Source organism: Cyprinus carpio, chromosome A25, assembly GCF_018340385.1.
Source record: "Cyprinus carpio isolate SPL01 chromosome A25, ASM1834038v1, whole genome shotgun sequence".
Lineage (NCBI taxonomy): Eukaryota > Metazoa > Chordata > Actinopteri > Cypriniformes > Cyprinidae > Cyprinus > Cyprinus carpio.
In genome coordinates, this window is record NC_056596.1 from 611,955 (window position 1) to 635,340 (window position 23,386).

Sequence of the window (23,386 nt, forward strand, 5' to 3'; positions counted from 1 at the left end):
TGCGTGTGCACTGTGCATATTTATTAAATGTGTATTAATACAAACACATGCATGTATATATTTAAGAAAAATATGTAATGTTCATAAATTAAATATATTTATATATATATAATAGAAGAATATAAATACATAAATGCATATACATGTAAAATGTAAAAAAAAATACTGTGTATATTTATATATACATAATAAATATACACAGTACACACACATATAATATAAAAAAAAAAAAAAAATAATATATATATATATATATATATATATATATATATATATATATATATATATATATATATATATATATATATATATATATATTCTTATTTAAAAATATATTAATTTTTGCATTACAATAATGATTTGGAGGAAATGTGGTTGGTTATATGTCATGTAAATAATTAATATAAATATAATACATTATAATAAAATTAATATTAAAATTATTTCTAACAATAGGCTTCAAAATTTCTTATATTTTAGGGATGAAATATGAGCTGGACATATTCACTAAATTCAGTGTAAGTGGACTTTACTGCACAGAACATGATTCTTTGTGTTTCTCACGATTTCTTTTTTTATCTCCAAGCAACAAGTGACTGAGATCATCTTTGTGTTGAAAGCCATCAGCACTCTCATGGATTCCTTGAAAAAGACTCAACCAGAGAACGGTGAGACGGGTTTGTCCATCATTTGAAAGCAAGACATGAAATATAAATGTATTGTTGGAACTGTGAAATGCTCTGTTGAAGTTCTGACACCTCGTAGGCAGGTTCCACGTTTTGCATCCGTGTTTTTGCTCATTTCTCTCCTCTTCCTCTTCCTGTCCGGGGGTCAGTGGATGGGAACGTGTGGGTTCAGGTGATCGCGCTGTACCCGACGCTTGTGGAGTGCATCACCTGCTCGTCTCCTGAAGTAAGCTCCGCCCTCAAAGAGGCCCTGGGGCCCTTTAAAGACTTCATGCAGCCGCCCGTCTCCAAAGTGCAGAACGGCGAATCGTGACTGAACGTTTTTATTCCACCGCAAACATGAATGTGACTGTTTCATACGCCACGCGTCATGACGATTCACCCCCATCGTCATGGTAACTGTTGATTGACAGCTCCAAATCCCATCGTTCCAAGCTTCTTCTAATATGAGCTGACGGTAGACTCTGATTGGCTGACTTTAGCGATGTATTAACTGCTATGTTAAATTTGCAGCGTTTGTTGTTTTTATGGGTTTTTGCTGAGATCCCCCCCCGCCCCAGGAGTTAATGTACAGTGTTTGGTGATAGTGTTAAAGATTTAATTAAGAATGACCTATTTGGATTGAAAATCAATCATTTAAAAAGAGAGAATGAAAAATCATAAATACATGAAGGATGTCCTTTTTTTTTTGTGAAATTTTCATAACAGCAATGGATTTTATGCAAGATGGTACTGTAACATTCCATGTCATCTTTAGCCACATTGAGAAGGGCGTGTACAATAATAAATGGTACAGTTCTATGAACATCAGACGTATCGCTCCTCTGCTTATTCATGAATCATATTTCACTTCCAGCAGCACAGATCAGTATATTCAGATATTACTTACCGAATACACCTGAAGCATCAAATAAGTGTTTTTACATACAGTCAAGCAGTAATTATCACAGGATAACGGTGTCCCTGACAAGATAATCATTATATTAACTGATAAACTACTTCCAGTCTTCAGTGTGATGAAGATTGATTGTTACACAATTTGAATAAATGCTATTCTTTTTAACTTTTTATTCATTAAAGAATCATGAAAAAAAAAAGGATCACAGGTTGCTAAAAAATATTAAGCAGCAAAACTTTTCCAATATTGATAATAAATCATATTTAATCATAATAGAATGATTTCTGAAGATCACGTGACACTGAAGACTGGAGTAACGATGCTGAAAATACAGCTGCACATCACAGAAATAAATTAGAGTTTAAATGGTAATAATATTTGATAATATTACTGTTTTTTTCTGTATAATCTTACTGACCCCAAACTTTTGAACGGCACTTGGATTTGTTTTACAGCAGAATGCAGTTGCATGCTCGTTATTTTAAACTATCATGTTAATTTCTACTTTAAGCTTTTTAATGTTTTTGGACGCAGCCATTTCGCCTGGAACGCTGTATTGACCAATCAGCATCCTGGACGAGAACTATCCGTTTTATGTAGTATTTGTATTGAATTATGTTTTTATTATCAACATTAAGCTCGTATAAAAGACCTAATTTGTCTACTTGACGCACAAGAACGCGGAGCTCTGTTCTGGTTGTAGGTCTCTAGTGAGTGGAAATCGAAATCACGTGCTCAAAATCTCGCGTGGAGTCAGTACAGCGCCATTGGCTGAAGACTGCGGGAGGCGTGGCCTCTCTCGGGGGTGTGTGTGCCGTGGGCGGTGTCCCTCTGACACCCCATTGGCTGCGCTCCCAGCCAATGGCGGAGCAGCTGAAGGGAGTGTAGCCCGCTCACGAGTACTACGACCATTCAGCTCGGAGTCTTCGCGCGCTCTGGAACGTTCGGCGCGAATGCTTGGAATCCTGTTCGCGCGGATGCGAATTCGCTGCGTTTCCACGGGGCTCCGAAAGCGACTCGGCCGTGTACTGGCTGAGGTAGTAGTTTGTGCTGTTGGTTGGGGTGTGACACTGCCCGTATGGAGATGACTGCGCAAGCTACTCCCTTGCCAGTGCTGGTTACACTCTCCCCAAGCTGGAATTCGCTTTGGAATCCAAATCTTCTGAGGAAATATGATGTTTTTATGTGATATTCGTGTATGTATGTGTGGTATAGTTATAGTTGTGCATGTTAAAATTGTTCTAGAGTTGTAGTAAATGTGTGCTCAATGGTAAGTCTCGTTTAAATTTAATAAATGTGTATACTGTGGAACACGTTGCTGTGTCAAGCGTCTGATTTTTGCTTTTATTCACGATGTGTTTTAATGATCTGTTCTTTCTAGCCACTGTTAAACCGGACGCTGATTGGCCATATGCCCCAGTTTTTTTTTTTTTGTTTTTTTGTTTTCAGTAAAGTACTGTTTTTTTGTTTTGTTTTGTTTTGGCGAGCACAGCAGAAAAGCAGATAGTACTTTCTGGAACACGACGGGTTGGGTTATTAATTTTAATAGATACTAGGTTTCGCCCTTGGGATGGCTAATACGTGTAGGTCGTACTCTACTGTTGCTATGAGGAGCGCCGTGACGTGGCTTTTTCTGCCCACTACGGTAGAATCATCGATCGTGACGTCACGTGGTAAGAAACGACGTTACCTGGGCTGGTGTGGATTCGACCAGAGCACGTGCGTGGAAAATGAACATGTTATGTACCTAGGTTATTACATTTAATCGTTATAGAAAAAGTGCGGGTGTGGAGTGACGTGGTCTGATGTCATGAAAGGGTTTAGCCTCATTTAACCCTGAAGACCTCCATTAAACCAGGCTGTCTGTCTACGACTAGAAATATGAGTATGTGGGTGTATTGAACATGCATTTTCTTGATCTGAATCCATTCCAGTTTCATGTCAGAAGGGATGTGCCAGTATCTTATAAAATATTATTAATGAGAGGATAAACAGACCGATCTTAATGTTGGTGTATTTCATTTTAACATCCTATTTGTTGATCTGGTGTAGGTTAAATGTTGTGGGTGGTGGTCACAGTTAACTGGGTTTTATAGCGGAAGTACGTGATGATGTGATGATGTCATTCACGCAGTACGCAGGCTGGAAGCCTTTCATGTAACTCGGAGAGACTCTTTCAGAGTATTTCTCTTCCAGCTAGGTTCACGAGCCAGAGATGAAAGCCTGTCATGTTCAGGATCTCAAGTGCGTTTTTATAGATGTTTATGTTTGAACCCAGGTTCAGATCAGCTGCGGAAGATTCATGCAGTACATGGTCTATCAAGCTCCGTGGTCTCTCTCTGATGGGAATATTAATATTATTACACAGCTGTTGGCTGATCCATCCATTCGCCAAATATTTGAATTTTAGCTCACTCCAAGAACATGAGACTAAAAGACTGCACACTTACTTCTGCTCCCAGGACCGTTTCAGTTACAGAGGTTGTAAATGAAATGTAATATCAGCTGTGTAAGATCTTAAAGGCTTAGTTCAATCCAAAAATGAAAATCAGTCACTTACCTAACGTCGTCCCAAACGCTTTCTTCAACTAGACGTTTCTCATTTCCAAAAAATACACACAAAAACAAAACAGAACCTAGTCAAGATGGACGGCATGTGTATTTGATGTGAATAAAACTGATGCTAGTCCAGTCACTGTCTTAAGCTTACATTTAAGTTGCTACAAACAATAAATAATAATAATAATATGATAAAAAGCAGTTTCAGTGTTTTATAGCTACGATTCAACAAACGTCTGCCACTATCCTTAACGGCAGTTGTTTCATTCGCGCCAAATATTTGAATTTTCAGAAGCGCGAATGAGATTTGAAAGGCGCGGCGGGAAGATTTTCAACGAATAACATATTGAAATCAAATAAATAATGACAAAATGTTCAATTTGGTGTGAATTATGTCTTTATTCTTTTAACTGTCTGGATTTTCTGCTTTTTTACATAGAGAGTACATCATTTGGGAAAACGTGTTTATTACTGTTATTTCAGAAGGATTCTAGTGAAATATCTTCAATGAGTTTTTTTTTTTATAAAAATCTGTGGGCCAGCATTAATGGAGCCACATAAGCAGTTTATGAATCATTTTTTGCAGTGCATGTGTGTACACTTCCCAGAAAGCTCCTTTAGTAAGCATGTGATGCCCTTGCAGCGCCATCCACCCACACAAATGACTGCGCTAAAGTGTGTTAGAGAGCAGTCCACACACACACACACACACACACAGAATCTCTGGCCAAATTAGTCTTGTTTTGGTCACACTCAGGTTGTGCTGACCAGATGGCCACTCTCTTGGGGAGTGTGTATGTCAGTGTTAGCACATTGTGTGTGTGTGTGTGTGTATACGAAAGCCTTTCCGAATGCTCACAGCAGGTTTGTGCTGTAGAAGAGGAAGGTGCCACTGTGAACATGATGTATCGTAAGTCAGACCTCACCGAACCTCCACACAGGAGCGCTGGAGAACAGATTGCGGGTAGGTGTTAATTCACAACAGTGTGTATAGAAATCAAAGGGAATGGTCGGCGTACGCAAGACTTCTTAGGCGGACACGTGATTTATTGTTCCTTAAAAATGTGTCATCCTAAAAATCTTACCGTGATGAATGGAAGATCAGATCGGCATTATTTAGCTTAGTATCGATTGCAAATTTACAGAGCGCAGGAAAAACAAAAACATTTTCATTTACAGTAACTTGGAGTCATTTGAAAACAAGAAGTACAAATAACAGCCAGAATGGCTTTGATTTTTTTTTTTTTTTTTTTTTTTTTTTCAGGAAATGCAAAAAAGAAAACCGCAAACTAAACATTTTAGAGGATAAATGAATATCCTGAAAGGAAAAACAAAACACGGTTGGTTCCGCCTAGCTGCCAGATGAGTGCGGATAAACAAACTGCGGATGGTGTGCATCTGTCCACGGAGAACTTCAAAGAACCGGACCCACCTTTAGTTATTGTGCAAACTTATATACCGATCCCACCAACCCACGCGGAGGTAGGGAACGCTGACGTGGGTCTTCAAAGTCAGCAGTTGTCGACTTCTAAGTCTTAAAAGCAAGTGTTCATATTGTAAATGAGTTCAAACGCACAGCGGGTTCCATAAACTCCAGCAGGACGCTGTCTGAGCACCAGAATGTTGGGTCAGAGACGGATTCATTCCGATTCTGTTAGCGCCCTGCATTCTGATTGGTCAGCTCGGCGGAGGCTGTTTATCGCCGTGCATTAGGGGAATTATGAAGACCGAGATGTCATCTCCAGAGCCGAGCCGGTCTCCAGCGATTCTCCAGCCTCGGTCCCTCAGGACACCTCTGGCCTTCATCACCAGGTCTTGAGCTGCCATTGTGTACCTGAAAAACAACAGAGATGCTATTCAGCGGATAATTTTACAGAGAGTTCAAATAACAGGTTCATCCCTCCAAGAGTAGCCTGAGGTTAAAGGAACGGTTCACTCAAACTTGAAGATCTAACAGGTCTTTCCAAACCCCTTTGACTTTCTCTTCTGCAAAACGCCAGAAGAAAGAAGACATACAGGTTTGAAAAGATGCAAGGGTGAATAATTGTTGGCATTTTTGGATGAAGAAGAAACATATCTTGAAGCCTCTTTAATGTGTCTTAATCACTAGTGATGGTTCTTGAACCTACAACCTTTCATTTACCAAAAATGTAGGTTCTTTATTGGAATCGATGGTTCCGTCCATGATGAACTTTTAACAATCATGGATCACCTTTTGATTATTAACGTGTTCTTCACACTAAGAAACAAATGGTTCTTTTAAGAACCGATCAATGAAAAGTTTGAGGAACCAAAAATGGTTCTTCGCTTAGGAAACCACCTTTGTTTCCAACTTCACCATCTCGTATTAAAAGCAAAATCACGTTCTCCTGTACCCAGAACAACCCATCATGGTCTTCGGGGTTGCACGAGTAGATGGTTGATGCTCAACCAACACTGAGGAACCTGCCTGTGCTGGTCATCAGGGTCACAGTTTCCAAGGAAACCAGATACCGCCTCTGCCACTTCCTGATTGGACAGCACGTCCCAGAGTCCATCTGTAGCCAGGATCATGACATCATCGGCGCCGTGCTCATACTGAGAGAGGTTATAGATCTTCACCTGTAGAAATCACAGCATGCATCAGTCCTATTATAATGCACAAACACGGGCGTGCACGTTAATATAGTTCATAGTTAATATAGAGGCAATAATTAGTACATAAAATGATTTTAAATGGTTGTGTAGCTTTAAGTATTTAAGAAATTACAGATTTATAGACAAAATTTTAAGTCAGCATTATTTTAAGTTATTTATTTATGCATGCTAAGTCAGCATTATTTTCAATGCAAGAACAAGGTAAAAAAAAAAAAATCACCTGTAGTCAAATAACTAAATTATTAAACATATTCAAAAGGACAAAAAAAAAATGGACAGAACGATGAAATCTCTATAAGATTTATTAGGTAGCTTTAAATGACAGCACGGGTCATCTAAATGTAAAAATTGGGTTAAAAAACCTGTGCACAATTATGTTTTCAATAAAAATCAATGCCGATTCATTTAAAAACAATGCATAATATTGGGTGATAACTAAAAAATTATTTTATTGAATATTTATGTCTTAATGCATTGCTTCTGCTGCCGCTGTTTCGTGTCTTAAATCACTGTAAGGCACAGCCTCTCGTGGTTTACTGGTTATACATTCATCTGTCGTGACAGACTCAAACCTTCAGTGTCTATGGTGGGTGTTTTTCTTTAAAGCTAAATTTCATCCTTAAAACAGACCGGCCAAACACGCTCACAATCCCATAAGCCTGTTAGTTCTTGTCTCTGGTGCATTATCTCGGGCAGACAGAGTCTTGCTCACACATCGTGTCTCAGTGAGCGTGACTGCGGGAAGAGCGCGGGCCGATTTCATCAGAGTTGCACTTGATCTCCATGAACACAGACGTGTGGAGCAACACCCGTCCAGCAAGTTCACCAGGTGATTAAGACTAATTTTGATGTTTAAAGCGGAAATAAGCAGTAAATAAAGCCATGTATCTGTGATTTTTTTTTTAATTATTATAATTATTATTTAAATCATTAAAATAATGATTTAAATTATAATATTAATCAATGTATCCTAAATAATTGTTTCCATATATATAAATAACAAAAATAATATTTTCAAAATGAGATAATTACACAAATTAATAAATGTTTAAATAATAAGTTGTATTTAATTATAATACACATTTAATTACATATTTTATCTATATTAGAATAATTACATAATAGAGATTAAAATAAATTAGGGTTAGGGTTAGGGTTTTACATTTTTTTTATTTTAAATAAAATAATACATTTAGTTCAATATTTAAATTAAGCTAAACAATTATTTAAATTATAATATTAATGATAATGATACAGCATATAGCTATTTTATTATACAATAATAATACCTATACATTTTTTTATAAATACATTTCAGTATTTAAGTTTTTAATTTAGTTTAAATAATATATTAATCAATGTACCCAAATATATTTTTTCATTATAATTTTAAATTTTTATATTTATATCTCATATATATTATATATATATATATATATATATATATATATATATATATATATATATAATTATAACAACAAATATACTACATATAAATTAGCATAATTACATACTTGATAACATAGTAACATATATGACCATTTACTAAAATAATATTTTTTGTTTTATAAATTACTAAATTTATTTTAAATACATATTTTATTTAGTTGTCTATATGTTTTTTTTACAATTACAGTAATTATATACATATCTAAAGTATATGTATTTTATAATAAATATATATTAGAAAGATAGACAGATATATAAATGATAATAAGTACAAAAAAAATTATAAAAAAATGTTCATTTAAATTGTTTATAAATTAATACATTTTATTCAAAATCTCAAATGCATAATGCATGCATTTTTTATTTAATTATCTATACTTTTATGTAAAAGATATACCACATATATAATACACACACATTATTAGATAAAAGATAGAAATAACAGACAGACAGACAGATAGATAGACAGATAGATAGACAGATAGATAGATAGATAGACAGATAGATAGATAGATAGATAGATAGATAGATAGACAGATAGACAGATATCATATCTGCTGCAAGTGTCTGGTTGCCCTCGGTGACCAATCCTCGACCTCTGACCCAGTTTTTGCGCAACAGAAAGGAAATGAGGAGTCCAGCCGCATGCATAGCTGACATACTTCTGCTCGTTGCACAAGCACATAACGGGGGAAAAGTGCATGGAGGAGGAGGACAGGAATAAGAAAACCAGATCAAAGAGAAGCCCAAACAGAAAGAACTCGTCTGAGCTGCAGCCGGCGGGATGAACCGTGGATGAACTTTACACAGCGTGTGAATTAAAGATCAAGAGCGCTTCAGAAGATTCCCGAGCGGAGCGACTCGTGTCACTGGAGGAATCTTTATTCTGACGGGATCAGACTGTCTTAGAGGCAGCGAGACGGTAAAAACCACGGTAAACACAAGCACTGGAGCAAAACCTGTGGCTTTTACACTCGATTCAATCTAATGCTGTTCATATGCAGGTCATTATATAAATGGAGCTGCGGTTATATAACATTCATGATTAGTTCAGTACGCAGAACAGACCTGATTTCTGAAAGTACAGCTGTGATACCATGGTAATACCACAGTAATCTGTTATACAGTTGATATCATAACTATTCACCATTGTATCTTCTAAGTCTGATCATTCCTTCTCCAAACAAACAACTAAACATTATAACACCGTGATACCATATCAAACACAGTGATACCATGGTAATCTGTCCAGTGTCATGTTAATACTCAACATGGTAATACCATGGTACCATATCCAAATAACACAGTACTACCATGGTACCTTCTTTAAAATAGCATGGTATTACTATGGTGCATATTCAACAAAATATGATATTACCAAGGTACCTTTTCCAAAAAAAAACAAAAAAAAACATAGTAATACAATAGTATTTTTCTCCAAACTGTGAAATATCATGGTAAATGTCCACATAACTTGGAAATACCATGGTACCATATCAAGAATAATTGCAATAATATGTAGTAAATAAATAAACTGAAATTAACAAAATGATGGTATTTGTTCAACAAACATATAACCATGGTAGCTTTTTCCAAAAACAACAACAACTTAGTAATACCATGGTAAATATCCCAAAAAGGCATGACATTACATTAAAAACACACCAGTACCATGGTAAATCTCCACACACCAGTGTTTTTATTTTATTTTAGTATCACTTACATTCTGTAGTGTTTGTTAATATTTGAATTAGGTTTTATTTTATATTTTAATTTCAGTTATTGTGTATTTTTGTCACTTTTATTAGTTTTTTAGTTTTAGTTATTTTAATATGTCAGCTTACATTAAACCAAAGTTTAGTTTAGCTTTTTATATTATTTTAGTTTATGCCTATAAGTAATGAAACTGTTTTTTTATTATTGATTTGGTTTTAGGTAACAATATTAACCCTGTCACACACCGTGGTAATACCATGGTACCATATCAAGAAAAACACTACAGCAATAGCATGGTAAAAACATGACATTTTCTTGGTGCATGTTCCAAAAGCCATGATAATACCACGAAGCCATGTCTGAAAACCATGGTACAACCATGATCAGTGACCAAACAACATGGGAATACCATGGTACTTTTTTGTTAGCTAAGTAATGAATGAAGAAGTCACGTGGTTGTGTGTGTAAGTGTGCTACACACCTCTGGAGAGCAGGAGAGGAACGGTTTGATGGCGATGTCTGAGTCGTGAACCTTCAGGTCGTGGTCTCCCAGTCCTCGAGTGATGCCGATGGTGGCCAGGACACGAGCCTGAGCCACAAAACACAGCAGTTAACCACAGCTGACCAACCCAGCTTACTTCTGTAACGTGATGTACTGATGTATGATGCATGGACCCTTTGCAAAGACCCACCCCCTTAGTTACTGTTGCTATGTCCAACAAGCCATGGCACGCTCACACTAGGGATGCACAATTAATCAAATTTTGAAATTATGGATGCCACAATTAAGCAATTAATCGTTTAAAGTCCACTTATGTTATTCTGCGTGCACGTACATGTCATCTTAAGGGTTTTTCCATTGTTTTAGTTTTAGTATAACATTATAATACTATTCATATTTTTACTTTTAAGAAACCAATCCGATGTATAGTTGACATTTGAGGCTTAATACTACAGAAAAGCACTAAAGGTTTTTCAGTTTGAGTGTTTTCAGCTTGTTTGTTTTCATATAAAAATACGGCATGCAGTTGCATCAAACAACGGTATAAACATCATACAAATACAAACATCGTAATTAATAATCGCAATTACAATTTCAAGGGAATAATCGACAGTTATGATCTCTCACATGTTCTCATGCAGTGAAAAATACATCAGACGAGACAGATCAGGTTACTTCTGGTAGGAAACAAGTCTCAGCTTTCAAATGTGGTCATTTTTTAAGAAATTCAAACAATAAATAGCGTTTCTCTTTAATGTGTGGTGACAGATGAGCACGTGAACCGTTCATCTCTTCCTTTTTACTAGTTATAGCACAAAACAAACATGAATGAACCGCTTGTTTCTACTGCGGAAAGACGTCGATACACTATTTTTCAAGCGGAAGTCGTTAATCTACTCTCCTGTCTGGTTTGTCGGACTGAATAGCAGATTCGGCCTTATGATTGGTCAGATCACCTGTCAATCAAACTCCAGTCGAAGGGTGGATTGGTTCCAAAAAGGGATTCCACAGAACCATCATTTCTGGTTCTGCAAGGAACCTTTGAGTGTGAAGAACGTTTTAAAAATCTAAAGAACATTTCCCCACTATGAAGAACTGAGAGAAGTGTTATCGAGTCAGAGACGAGACGGGGAGGGGTCAGGATTCAGAACAGATGCCTTGTGAAGCTGAGACCTCCTTGAAGAAGACTGGAGGCCGATCTCCTCCTGGTTTCAGCCGTCACACCAGACTGATCTCAGTTCAGCACCACAGACTGAACACGTTAACACCCCGACGGGAGCACAAACACTGCAGGACGACCCACACACACTCACATTTAATACTGCTGGAGGCTGAAAGGAATAGTTCACCCAAAAATTACAGTTTCTGAAGATGTGCTCGCCCTCAGTTCATCCGAGATTAGGATGAGTTTGTTTCTTCATCAGATTTGGAGAAATGTAGCATTGCATCACTTGCTTACCAATGGGTGCCGTCAGAATGAGAGTCCAAACAGCTGATAAAAACATCACAATAATCCACAGCACTCCAGTCCATCAGTTAACATCTGGAGAAGACAAAAGATGAAACACATCCAGCATTAAGACGTCCATAATCCATAATAACACTTCCTCCAGTGAAAAAGTGCATCTGCTGTTGTCTCTCACATCAAAATCCAGACACATATTTGTTTAGAGCTGTTTAAACGCTGCTTGATCTGTGCAGATTTCTCTCCTGATTCCACACCAGAACACTTTTTCACTGGAGGAAGTGTTATTATGGATTATAGACTTGTATTTTAGTTAAAAGTGTCTTAATGCTGGATGTGTTTCATCTTTTGTCTTCTCCAGATGTTCTCTGATGGACTGGAGTGCTGTGGATTTCTTGTGGATTATTGTGATGTTTTTATCAGCTGTTTGGACTCTCATTCTGACGGCACCCATTCACATCCATTGGTGAGCAAGTGACGCAATGCTACATTTCTACAAATCTGATGAAGAAACAAACTCATCTACATCTTGGATGAACTGAAGGTGAGTAAATTTGCAGCACATTTCAGAAACTTTAATTTTTAGGTGAACTATTCCTTTAAATACTAGTATTAAGTGATGAGTCTTACTGTAGCTAACACCACTAATTCATTAATTAGCCATTTCTGCGGTGAGGAATGATAATGCATCTTTTTTCAATCTCTTGGTCTCACTGACATAAAAACAACAGACGTGAAATCTCACAGTGCAACTGCTTCTGAACATCTGAAGATGTTTTATTACTTTTTTTGTGTGTGTGTGTGCTGGCCTTGAAGTTCCTTTCTCTCTGAAGTTCTCTGATATGATGGTTTACTCTACAAATCTGGCAAAGAGGAATCCAGAAAATGTTTCACGTTTTAATTCTTTCTTAAAAGAGAAAAATAACTAAAATAGTCTCTAATCGCTACGAAATGTGATTCACAAACACACGAGCTAACTGACAGGCGTTTGGTCTTGATAAGATCAGCCGGAGAGGAAAGTCTTCTCAAACACAGAGCATGGTGTTGCATTTTAATGGAAGATTATGAAAGCTATTTTCTTTACGATAAAGATGTATAATTAACAGGACGACCCTCCTGTGACCGTGTCGACAGTCTTACCTTTTTTCCTTCTCCGTATACGAGTGGAAACTTCAGATCTTCCTCCTGCACTGTTTTATACGCCCTGCGCAAAATAACAGAGCAAACATTAAACAGCAGCTGAAGCACGTCTGAGACTTAACAGAAAGAAGAGCACAGTACCGTCTACACTTTGGAGTCAAGAAGTTGTTTTTTGTAGGAAAATGTATATTTTTATTCAGCAAATGTGCATTAACTTTATCAAAAGTGAGAGTAAAGACATTTATAATTACAAAACAAGTCTATTTCAAATAAATGCTGTTCTTTTGAACTTTCTATTCATCAAATAATTATATTTTCACAAAGATATTGTGCAGCCAACTGTGTTCAACATTGATAATAATCAGAAATGTTTCTTGAGCAGCAAATCATCATATTAGAATGATTTCTGAAGATCATGTGACACTGAAGACTGGAGTAATGATGCTGAAAATACAGCTGTGCATCACAGAAATAAATTACACTTTAACAGAGATTCACACAGAAAACAGATGTTTTACATTAGAATAATATTTCACAATTTTTCTGTATTTTTAATGTAATAAATGCAGAAGAGTTTACATTAAAAAAAGGACATTTCAAATCTTACCAACCCCAAACAGAAATTTCAAATCACTTTCTTTCTTCAGTGAAGCACAAAATAAGAGATTTAAGTAATGTATGGTCACTCTTTTTCATACAAATATAATAAATATTCACCAAAGCTTTTGAATTTCAAAAGTGTTCATGAGAGATGAAGCAATGTCAATCTGTGAATGAATCATTCGTTACGTCAGATCTTTTCAATTGTTTCAGTTGATGCAGGTCACAAAAGCTGGAAATTTGAGTCAGCTTCTCATTCAGATCTACTGTACAGAAGACTTGAAATACAGTCAAGAGTCACATACAGATAACAGATAAGACACACACTCACACACACACACACACACACACACACACACTCTCATTCAGATCTACTGTACAGAAGACTTGAACACACCACACACACATCACAGGTGAGTGAAAACACTCACACACACACTCACACACACACACACACACACACACACACACACACACTCACACACTCACACTCACTCACTCACACTCACTCACACTCACACACACACACACACACACACACACACACACACTGACACTCTCACACACTCACACACACTCACTCACACACACACACACACACACACACACACACACACACACACACCACGCACTCACTCTCTCTCTCACACACACACACACCCACACACACACACACACACTCACTCTCACACACTCACTCTCTCTCTCTCACACACACACACGCACACACACACACACGCACTCTCTCTCTCACACACACACACACACACACACACACACACACACACACACACTCACTCTCTCTCTCTCACACACACCCACACACACTCACACACACACACACACACACACACACACACACACACACACACACACACACACAGATACACACACTCTCTCTCTCTCACACACACATTCTCTCACACACACACACACACACACACACACACACACTCACTCTTCCTCTCTCACACACACACACTCACACACACACACACACACGCACACACACACTCTCTCTCACACACACACACACACACACACACACTCTCTCTCACACACCCACACACACACACACACACTCTCTCTCACACACACACACACACACTCACTCTCTCTCACACACACACACACTCACACACACTCTCTCTCTCTCTCGTTCTCAAGGTGAACCTCTCACAGCCGTTCACTGACCATTTGATGCAAATTACACAACACATCTATACTCGTGGATGAAGAGAACATTTGATCACGTCTACACACATTTCCATTAATGCATTAAATATTGTGCAAAAGGGTTATACATATAAATTGAAAAGTACACTATTTTTGTTGACATCTGTACAAATATACAAGATAAGATTTTATTGATTAATAATATAAATTTTTATTTTACATTTAGTAAATAAAATTTAAAATAAGTAAATAATCATGATATTAATATTGTTTTAATATGTAAATATAATTTTTAATTGACAGGGTTAATTTTGTTTGTGTGTTTTTCACAGTACCACAATACATTTTGTCAATTTCTGTTCAAATATACAGATCATATTTATTTATTTTTATTGATTAATAACAGTAATCGGTATTTATTTAAATAATAAATAACAATAATTAACAAATACTAATTGTTTGTGACCAACCAGAGTTCATTTAGTTTTTTGTCTTTTTTACAAACCACAATTATTATATGATTTTATTAATCAATTACATCAAGTACTATTTTCAGCAATAATTGTCATTTTAATATAATAATACATAATAACATTATTTTTATATTTTTATCATATATATATTTTTTTTATTTTTTTTGTATGTATTATCTATATATATATATATATATAATAAAATAACTATAGATGTTACTTGTTTTAATTTATTTGATTAATATTTTTATTTTATTAATTAATATAAGGTGTAATTTTATGTAATTAATAATTGTTAAATGTAAATAATTAATACATATGAACCTAATATTATATTACTTTATTTTATAACTAATAATAATTAATTATATATATATTAATATGAAATTTTATTTGATTAATAATGATTTAATTATTTGAGTTTCTGGTCTGTTATTGCAGTGTCATAATAAAGGCTCATAAAAACAAAACGAGCTCTGATTGGTCACTTTCACACGTCAGTCAGGTGGACTCTTCCTAAGTGGGCGGTCCTCGAGCAAAAATAATATGAATATGAATCAGATCCATCTCCTCACCATCCGTTCATGGTGAAGTCTCGGTACAGCATCCTCTTCCCAAGCTCTTTTTTCGTGACCCTTCTGGGAAACTCCAGGTGTGTGAACTCGTTCCCCAGCAGCGACGGCTGCAGGTGAGCCTGAGAGAGAACACTCGGTGTGAATCCACACACGTGCAGGAACACAAACAGAACTGAATCCAGATTCCCCTCACCAGGAACTGGAGTCTCTGGCGCTCCGATTCCGGAGTGAAGGAGCTGGACACGGGGATGACCTCTCCTCCACGGATGATCAGAGCCCTGAAGAGAGAAGAGCTTACACAATCATCCAGAATTCAGCAGAAGAAGAGGAGAGGAGGCACTCAACAGAGCAGAGTGGAGCGAAATATTATTACTATTTAAAACAGTTTTCTGTGTGAATCTCTGTTAAAGTGTAATGTATTTCTGTGATGTGCAGCTGTATTTTCAGCATCATTACTCCAGTCTTCAGTGTCACATGATCTTCAGAAATCATTCTAATATGATGATTTGCTGCTCAAGAAACATTTCTGATTATTATCAATGTTGAACACAGTTGTGCTGCACAATATTTTTGTGGAAACTGCGATGCATTTTATTTTTCAGGATTCACAGATGAACAGAAAGTACAGCATTTATTTGAAATATAAATCTTCTGTAACATTATAAATGTGTTTACTGTCACTTCTGATCAATTAATATTGATTTAATATTAATTAATAATGCGTCCTTGCTGAATTAAAGTATTACTGACCACAAACCATGTGAATTACTGAAATTATTGTTAATAAATGTCATTACTGTCCAGGGTTTCCGCAGGCTTTATGAAGGTAAATTTAAGACTTGTTAAGAGCTTTTTATGAGTCAAAAAACAATATATCATTATGGTATCAAATATGTAAAAATGTAAATATTTAGTATTAGTAATGCTAATCTGAAAACACAATCTCCAACTTTTTCATTAATCTTTACAAAAATAATAATAATAATAATAATAATAAGCTTAAGGCTTGAATATTTCTGCTCACAAACACTAGAATATAGAAATAACTTTTATTGTACCCTCTGATGCAAAAAAGCTCTTTTTTTCCCGTGCAAATGTAGAAAAAGATTCTTAAATCAAGATACATTTATTTGAGAAGCAAACTTACTTAAGATAAGAAGTCTTGTTTTCTAAGAAAATGATTAAAAAGTTGTGATTGAAGTGAAGTTTGATTAAAAAAGTGTTTAATTCAAAGAGAAATCAACTTCTCATCCCCCACTGACAGAATCTGTTTCAAGCATAATCTCATTTAATGTTGTTCAGTTGCTCAGAAAATAAAACTTTACGTCCAATTTGCATCTCAAGTAAATGTATCTTTATTTAAGGATGTTTAGATATCTGTACTGAAAAACACAACTGCTGAGGAAGATACCTGCTGTCTCTTTCAGCTGGACCTAAGCTCTCTTAAATGAGAATAAATGAAGTATGTGATGTGGTTTGGGGATATTCAGTCTCACCTGCTGTCTCCGGCATTGGCCACGTACAGTTTTCCAAGTAAATACACCACCGCTAAAGCAGTACATCCTCCAGATATACAGTAAACCATCCTCTCCCGAGCGATGTGAGCATCCTGAGAACACACCAGCACACAGAGATCTCAGTCAGGGTCAGTAAAACCCACAGGGGACTGGATTCAGTCCATATATTAAAGTAAAACACACACACACTACCGGTCACAAGTTTGGGATCAGAGCGATTTTTTATGTTTTTACAGGAGTTTCTTCTGCTCATCAGGGCTGCATTTATTTGGTCAGAAATACAGAAAAACTTGCAAAATGTTATTTCAATATAAAATAATGGTTTCTATTTTAATCTCCTTTAAAATAGAATTTATTTCTGTGATGCAAAGCTGAATTTCCATCATCATGACTCCAGTATAAAGAGTCACATGATCTTCAGAAATCATTCTGATATGCTGATTTATTATTAGAATTATCAATGTATCAACAGCTGTGCTGACAAATATTTTTTTGGAAACTGTGATACTTTTTTCAGGATTCTTTGATGAATAAAAAGTTAAAAAGAACAGCACTTATTCAAAATATAAATCTTTTCTAACAATATAAATCTTTGCTATCACTTCTTAACGATTTAACACATCCTTGCTGAATAAAAGTTATCATTTCTTTCAAAAAAATAAAAAATAAATAAATAATGTACTGTCCCCAAACTTTTGAACGTTAGTGTATATTGTTAAAAAAGATTTCTCTTTTAAATAAATCCTCTTCTTTTTAACTTTTTATTAATCAAAGAATCCTTAAAAAAATATCTCAGGTTCCAAAAAAATATGAAGCAGCAAAAAAATTATAGTAAAAAAAAAAACAAAAAAAAAAACATTACAAATCTTAATGATCCTAAACTTTAGACCTTTAGTGTAAGATCGCTGCTTTCCATCTATAAGTACACTAGACTCATTTATGCTCACCAAAGTTAAAAGTACAGTAAAATCAGTAAAATTGTGAAATATTTTTACAATTTAAAATAACTGTTGTCTATCTGAATATATTTTAAATTGTCATTTATTCCAGTGATGCAAAGCAGAATTTTCGTTAACAAGCGCTGCCTGCCATCTAGTGGCCATGTGCGTTTACTACAGCGACTGATCCAAGGACTCACCATCTCCTTGAAGGCATTCTCTATTGCTCCCACCACCAGACTCTCCTGTTTGATCTTCTTCTCCATGAAGAACCGCGGGGCCATGGTATTAGGGGACCCCGGGGCCCCGGCGGCCCCTCTGAGCGACGCCGCCCGCGACAGGCCTCTCTGGGAGCATCCGGCAGACGGGTGGAGCTGGTGGACGGGGTTCTCCTCGCCGAGGCAGGTGGGTGGCTGCAGGGACGGGTTCTGCAGGATCTCCAGCACCTCCTGCAGCTGCTCCTCGATGTGCAGGTGGAGGAACTTGGCAGCGAAGACCGCGGCTCCGGAGCCACCGTGACCATCAAACAGAGCCCAGTAGTGGAAGTTCTGCTCCTTCACCTCCTGCACACACAGATTCATGGAAACATCAACACGCACAGATACTGTCTTTTAAAACACACACACAGAACACACTTGTGCACATTTAAAATCATTACGTTTTAATCTTTTGTTGCGCTTTAAAAAAAAAAAAAAAGCACTTATTTTGATGTGTTGACACATACTAAAGCACATGGAAAAGACTTGATTGTATTTTGTTATTTGTTAGTACATTTAAAGTTGATATATTTTAAGTGCACTAACTTGCAGCGTCACCACAAATGTGTAAATACCAAATCCATGACATACAAGTTTCAATAGAAATGGCATTAAAGTGTATTTTAGTTTATCATAAATGGATGTTCATCAGTACTTCAACCATATTTCAAAATCATTTATACATTTTAAAAATGATAATATTTAAACATTTACACTCAGTTGCAATTAAACCGGACACTTAATGTGTATTTTTTAAAGTGTATTATGTCCTTAAGTGCTCTTTTTAAAAGTATGCCAAAGTGCAGACTTTTTTTATGCTTTTCTGTTGATATTGACATAAGCCAAGAAAAATCATATTGAGCTATAATATCACAGCCTATGTTTCTTGATCAATTTAATTATTTCCAGATGAAACTTCTGTTGCAATATGTTACCCTACAGACGTTAAATGCATTGTAAATGGCATTCATCATGTTCTCTCCACATGCTTCTGGAACTAGAAACATTCTGAGGGACATTTCTAGTGCTTTTGTGCAGACTATAAAGACTACAGATAACAGATTTAAGAGCCAAATCAGGTTTATGTGCCGAGAGAACAAAACCAAAGTGGCTTGGAAATTATTTGTCACAGTATAATTTCCAAAAAATCAGTAATATATTTTTTATTACTTAAAGTATATTACAGTTTAATATTATTATTACAATATATTATTTCACTTTAATTTGTAATATTTTGTATTAATAATAATCACACAAAAATCAATAATTCTTATTTTATAGTCGTATTGAATTGGTCAAGAGCAGAATGTGGCCTGTGAAAACTCAAGTGAAAAAAATAAGCTACAAAATAAAATCTCTGTTGGCTTTGTGTTGACTGAAAGAGGACTGAGTTGTTCTTGTAAAGAGCAAACCCAAGTCTAAATACTCAATTTTTCCCCCAATTACATTTTTGATTTTTTTATGCAGATGCACTTCCCAAAAATGAATGGATGGATGTATGATAGATACTGTAGATGGATATATATGTAGATGGATGAATGAATAAATGGATGTATGGATGGATGGACAATATACAGTATAATCACAGAAAAAGTAAATATCACAGTGTAATGTTTTCCTGTATCTGGCAGCACATCAGTGTGAGTGAATGATAACTGCTGGTCATGATTGAGAGCGTGGCAGACGCCTCACTGAGCTGTCGATGGACTCCAGGAGGTCTGCGCTGGGCAGCGAGGAGCGTCTCCTGGTGGGCGTGTAGCTGGGGCTGGACGGGTCTGTGGGTCTCTTCCTGAGCTCTACCACCTCACAGCACGCCTGGTCCTCGTTCAGGGCACTTTTACCTGCGTTGATCACCCTGCAGAGACACAGAACATCATCACGGTGTCTTCGTGAACACAGCCTCTATACATCTGCAGGAGGTCAGATTTAACCCAGGGCTGAAAACATGATGATGATGATGATGATGATGATGGAATAGTGTGTCTTGCTCAGCCTTCATCAGGTCTTCATCAAGCAAAGCTTTTCGAGTTCCTAAACGCCTCTGGATGATGCACAACTGCCGTCATCTCCTCAGATGAGTCACAGCGGGAGACTAAACAGGACAAGAGCATCTGATAATTGCCCCCATCACAACAGGGTTTCCACGGAAACCCATTCCTGCATGCTCATTTGTTAATGAGGATCTACAGGGGGTCATTTGTGACGTCTCACTCCCACTGCTGGACACGAGGTTAGATAGACAGATAGATAGATAGATAGATAGATAGATAGATAGATAGATAGATAGATAGATAGACAGGTTGGTTGGTTGGTTGGTTGGTTGGTTGATTGATAGATTGATAGATTGATAGATAGATAGATAGATAGATAGATGATTGGTTGATAGATAGATAGATAGATAGATAGATAGATAGATAGATAGATAGATAGATAGATAGAAGGATTATAGATAGATAGATAGATAGATAGATAGATAGATAGATAGATAGATAGATAGATAGATAGACAGATAGATAGATAGATAGATAGATAGATAGATAGATAGATGATAGATAGATAGATAGACAGATAGATAGATAGATAGATAGATAGATAGATAGATAGATAGATAGATAGATAGACAGGTTGGTTGGTTGGTTGGTTGGTTGGCAGATAGATAGATAGATAGATAGATAGATAGATAGATAGATAGATAGATAGATAGATAGACAGATAGATAGATAGATAGATAGATAGATAGATAGATAGATAGATAGACAGATAGATAGATAGATAGATAGATAGATAGATAGATAGATAGATGATAGATAGATAGATAGATAGATAGATAGATAGATAGATAGATAGACACAGTAGATAGACAGATAGATAGATAGATAGATAGATAGATAGATGATAGACAGATAGACAGATAGATAGATAGATAGATAGATAGATAGATAGATAGATAGATAGAATGATAGATAGATAGATAGATAGATAGATAGATAGATAGATAGATAGATAGATAGATAGATAGATAGATAGATAGCTTTAGCTCTGATCTCAGTTAAAGGCAGAGGTCAAAAGCACAGTCTGTCGCTCTTGTTCTATTGTTCTGGTTAATCCTCCGCTGCTGCAGTTAAACATCAGCATCAGTGAACTGTACCGCGCTCAGAGCCGGGAGCCGCAGGACATGAAGAGAGAAGAGGCTGTCAATCTCACTTCTCTACACCAGCACCAGGAGGGAAGTGAGTCAGTCACACATGAACATCCTCATATCAGAGCAGTAAAGGTGAGACAGAATTATATTTAAAGGAGATTTCCCAGACGCAGTGCTGTTACAAACACTAAAACACCTAAACTAGACTATAAAAATATATTTCGGGTAATTTAAATACTTAAAAGCTGAAATAAAACTGAGATGAAACAAAAAAAAAAAAAAAAAAAAAAAAAAAAAAAAAAAAACTAAAAATGAGAAATGTTGGCAACTAATTGAAATAGTTTAGGCAGAACACTAAAATAAAAATTAATTCAATTTAATTAAAACTAAAATTGCTAAAACATAAATGAAAATAAATGAAAGCTAAATGAACAGAACATTGATAAAACTTCAACTAAAATGTATGTTGAAAAACATGAAAGCTAATAAAAAATATTAATAAACACTACAATAGTATATAAATAACGCGGCTCATTATTCTATTCTCTGAGTTTGGGAATGATTAAAAGCAGTGTGTGTATATCATGGCTCACACACAAGACTTGGATTTTGATGGCAAACACAAACGCATGAAACTCAAGCTGGGCTGACTGAAATCTGATTTCATAAGCATTATTCAGTGCAGCGACTGCTGTAGCTCTACAACTAGAGAGCTTGAGGTGAATTAGGTTATGATAGACTGCGCAAAACGCGCGCATGCGCCCTGCGAAACCTGCATGGAAATGAAAGTATGGATGTGTGTCATGGATCTTTCATTTTCTGTTCCTCGTGCGATTATTATCACGAGGAACGCAAACATTCCGCAGCATCCGCGTAGCGTACTGAAATCAGCGCGCGTTGTCTCGCGCGTCGCTACTCACTCCGCGTATCCGGTGGCCCAGGGCAGCTTCATCTCCTTGAGGATGAGGATGGGTCTAGAGATGTGATCCGCCGAGCACTCCACCTCGTCCGGTGACAGCGCGAGGAAATCCGGCCTGCTGTACGGGAACCGGGGCGGTAGATCAGGATGGGTCTCGTGCGCGCTGGAACCAGAAGCCATGATGCCGCCGATGATGCTGGAGACCGCGGACCGCACGCGTGTTATCATCATGATGATGATGGTGGTGTGTGTGTGTGTGTGTGTGTGTGGTCACGGGCTGAAATAAATGAACGCCGGCGCTCAAACGCAACGCAGCAGGAGCGCACCTTCAGCACGGCGGAACTGAACGTCACCACGTGACAGTCCTGTCGCGGGTCACTGGGTCACTTCGGTGACTTTGACCCTCATACTGTTCACATTTATTTCACTTCCTTGCTGTACGTGTAAAAAACAAACATATACTGATACCATCACTGAATATACATCTACAGTGTCCAAGCTACACATATTATTATTGTAAAAACAGTAAATTATTGCATAATAACTGCATGAACCTCACCCTAAACCACAATTATAACCCTGTGTTGTTATTATGTGCTTTAATATAGGCTATAATTACCTTATAAAAGGTTCACCTTAAAATAAAGCGTACCCAATAAAACACCAAAAAAATAGGAATAATTTTTTTTTTTTTTAATAAAATCAGTTCATATCAGTGCAACAATAACAAAGCAAAC

At 36.5% G+C, this 23,386-nt stretch overlaps 2 protein-coding genes across 2 annotated transcripts in view; one reads left to right on the forward strand and one right to left on the reverse strand.

Annotated features, from left to right (window-relative positions):
* Positions 1-1,499, forward strand: part of LOC109051020 (protein MON2 homolog) — a 33,174-nt gene extending 31,675 nt beyond the window's left edge. Inside the window, 2 exon segments of the mRNA XM_042715882.1 lie at positions 586-668; positions 836-1,499. Of these exon segments, the coding sequence (XP_042571816.1) occupies positions 586-668; positions 836-999 (247 nt within the window). The 3' untranslated portion in view covers positions 1,000-1,499.
* A 3,018-nt stretch (positions 1,500-4,517) lies between these two features.
* Positions 4,518-23,039, reverse strand: LOC109061474 (protein phosphatase 1H). The gene is made up of 10 exons (XM_042714973.1): positions 22,651-23,039; positions 20,281-20,443; positions 18,532-18,894; positions 17,373-17,485; positions 16,070-16,154; positions 15,877-15,995; positions 13,053-13,116; positions 10,427-10,534; positions 6,593-6,744; positions 4,518-5,977 (listed from the first exon to the last, which is right to left on the reverse strand). Exons 1-10 carry the CDS (start codon positions 22,878-22,880, stop codon positions 5,821-5,823), a joined length of 1,554 nt encoding a protein of 517 aa, XP_042570907.1. The 5' UTR covers positions 22,881-23,039; the 3' UTR covers positions 4,518-5,820.
* Positions 23,040-23,386: the final 347 nt, after the last annotated feature.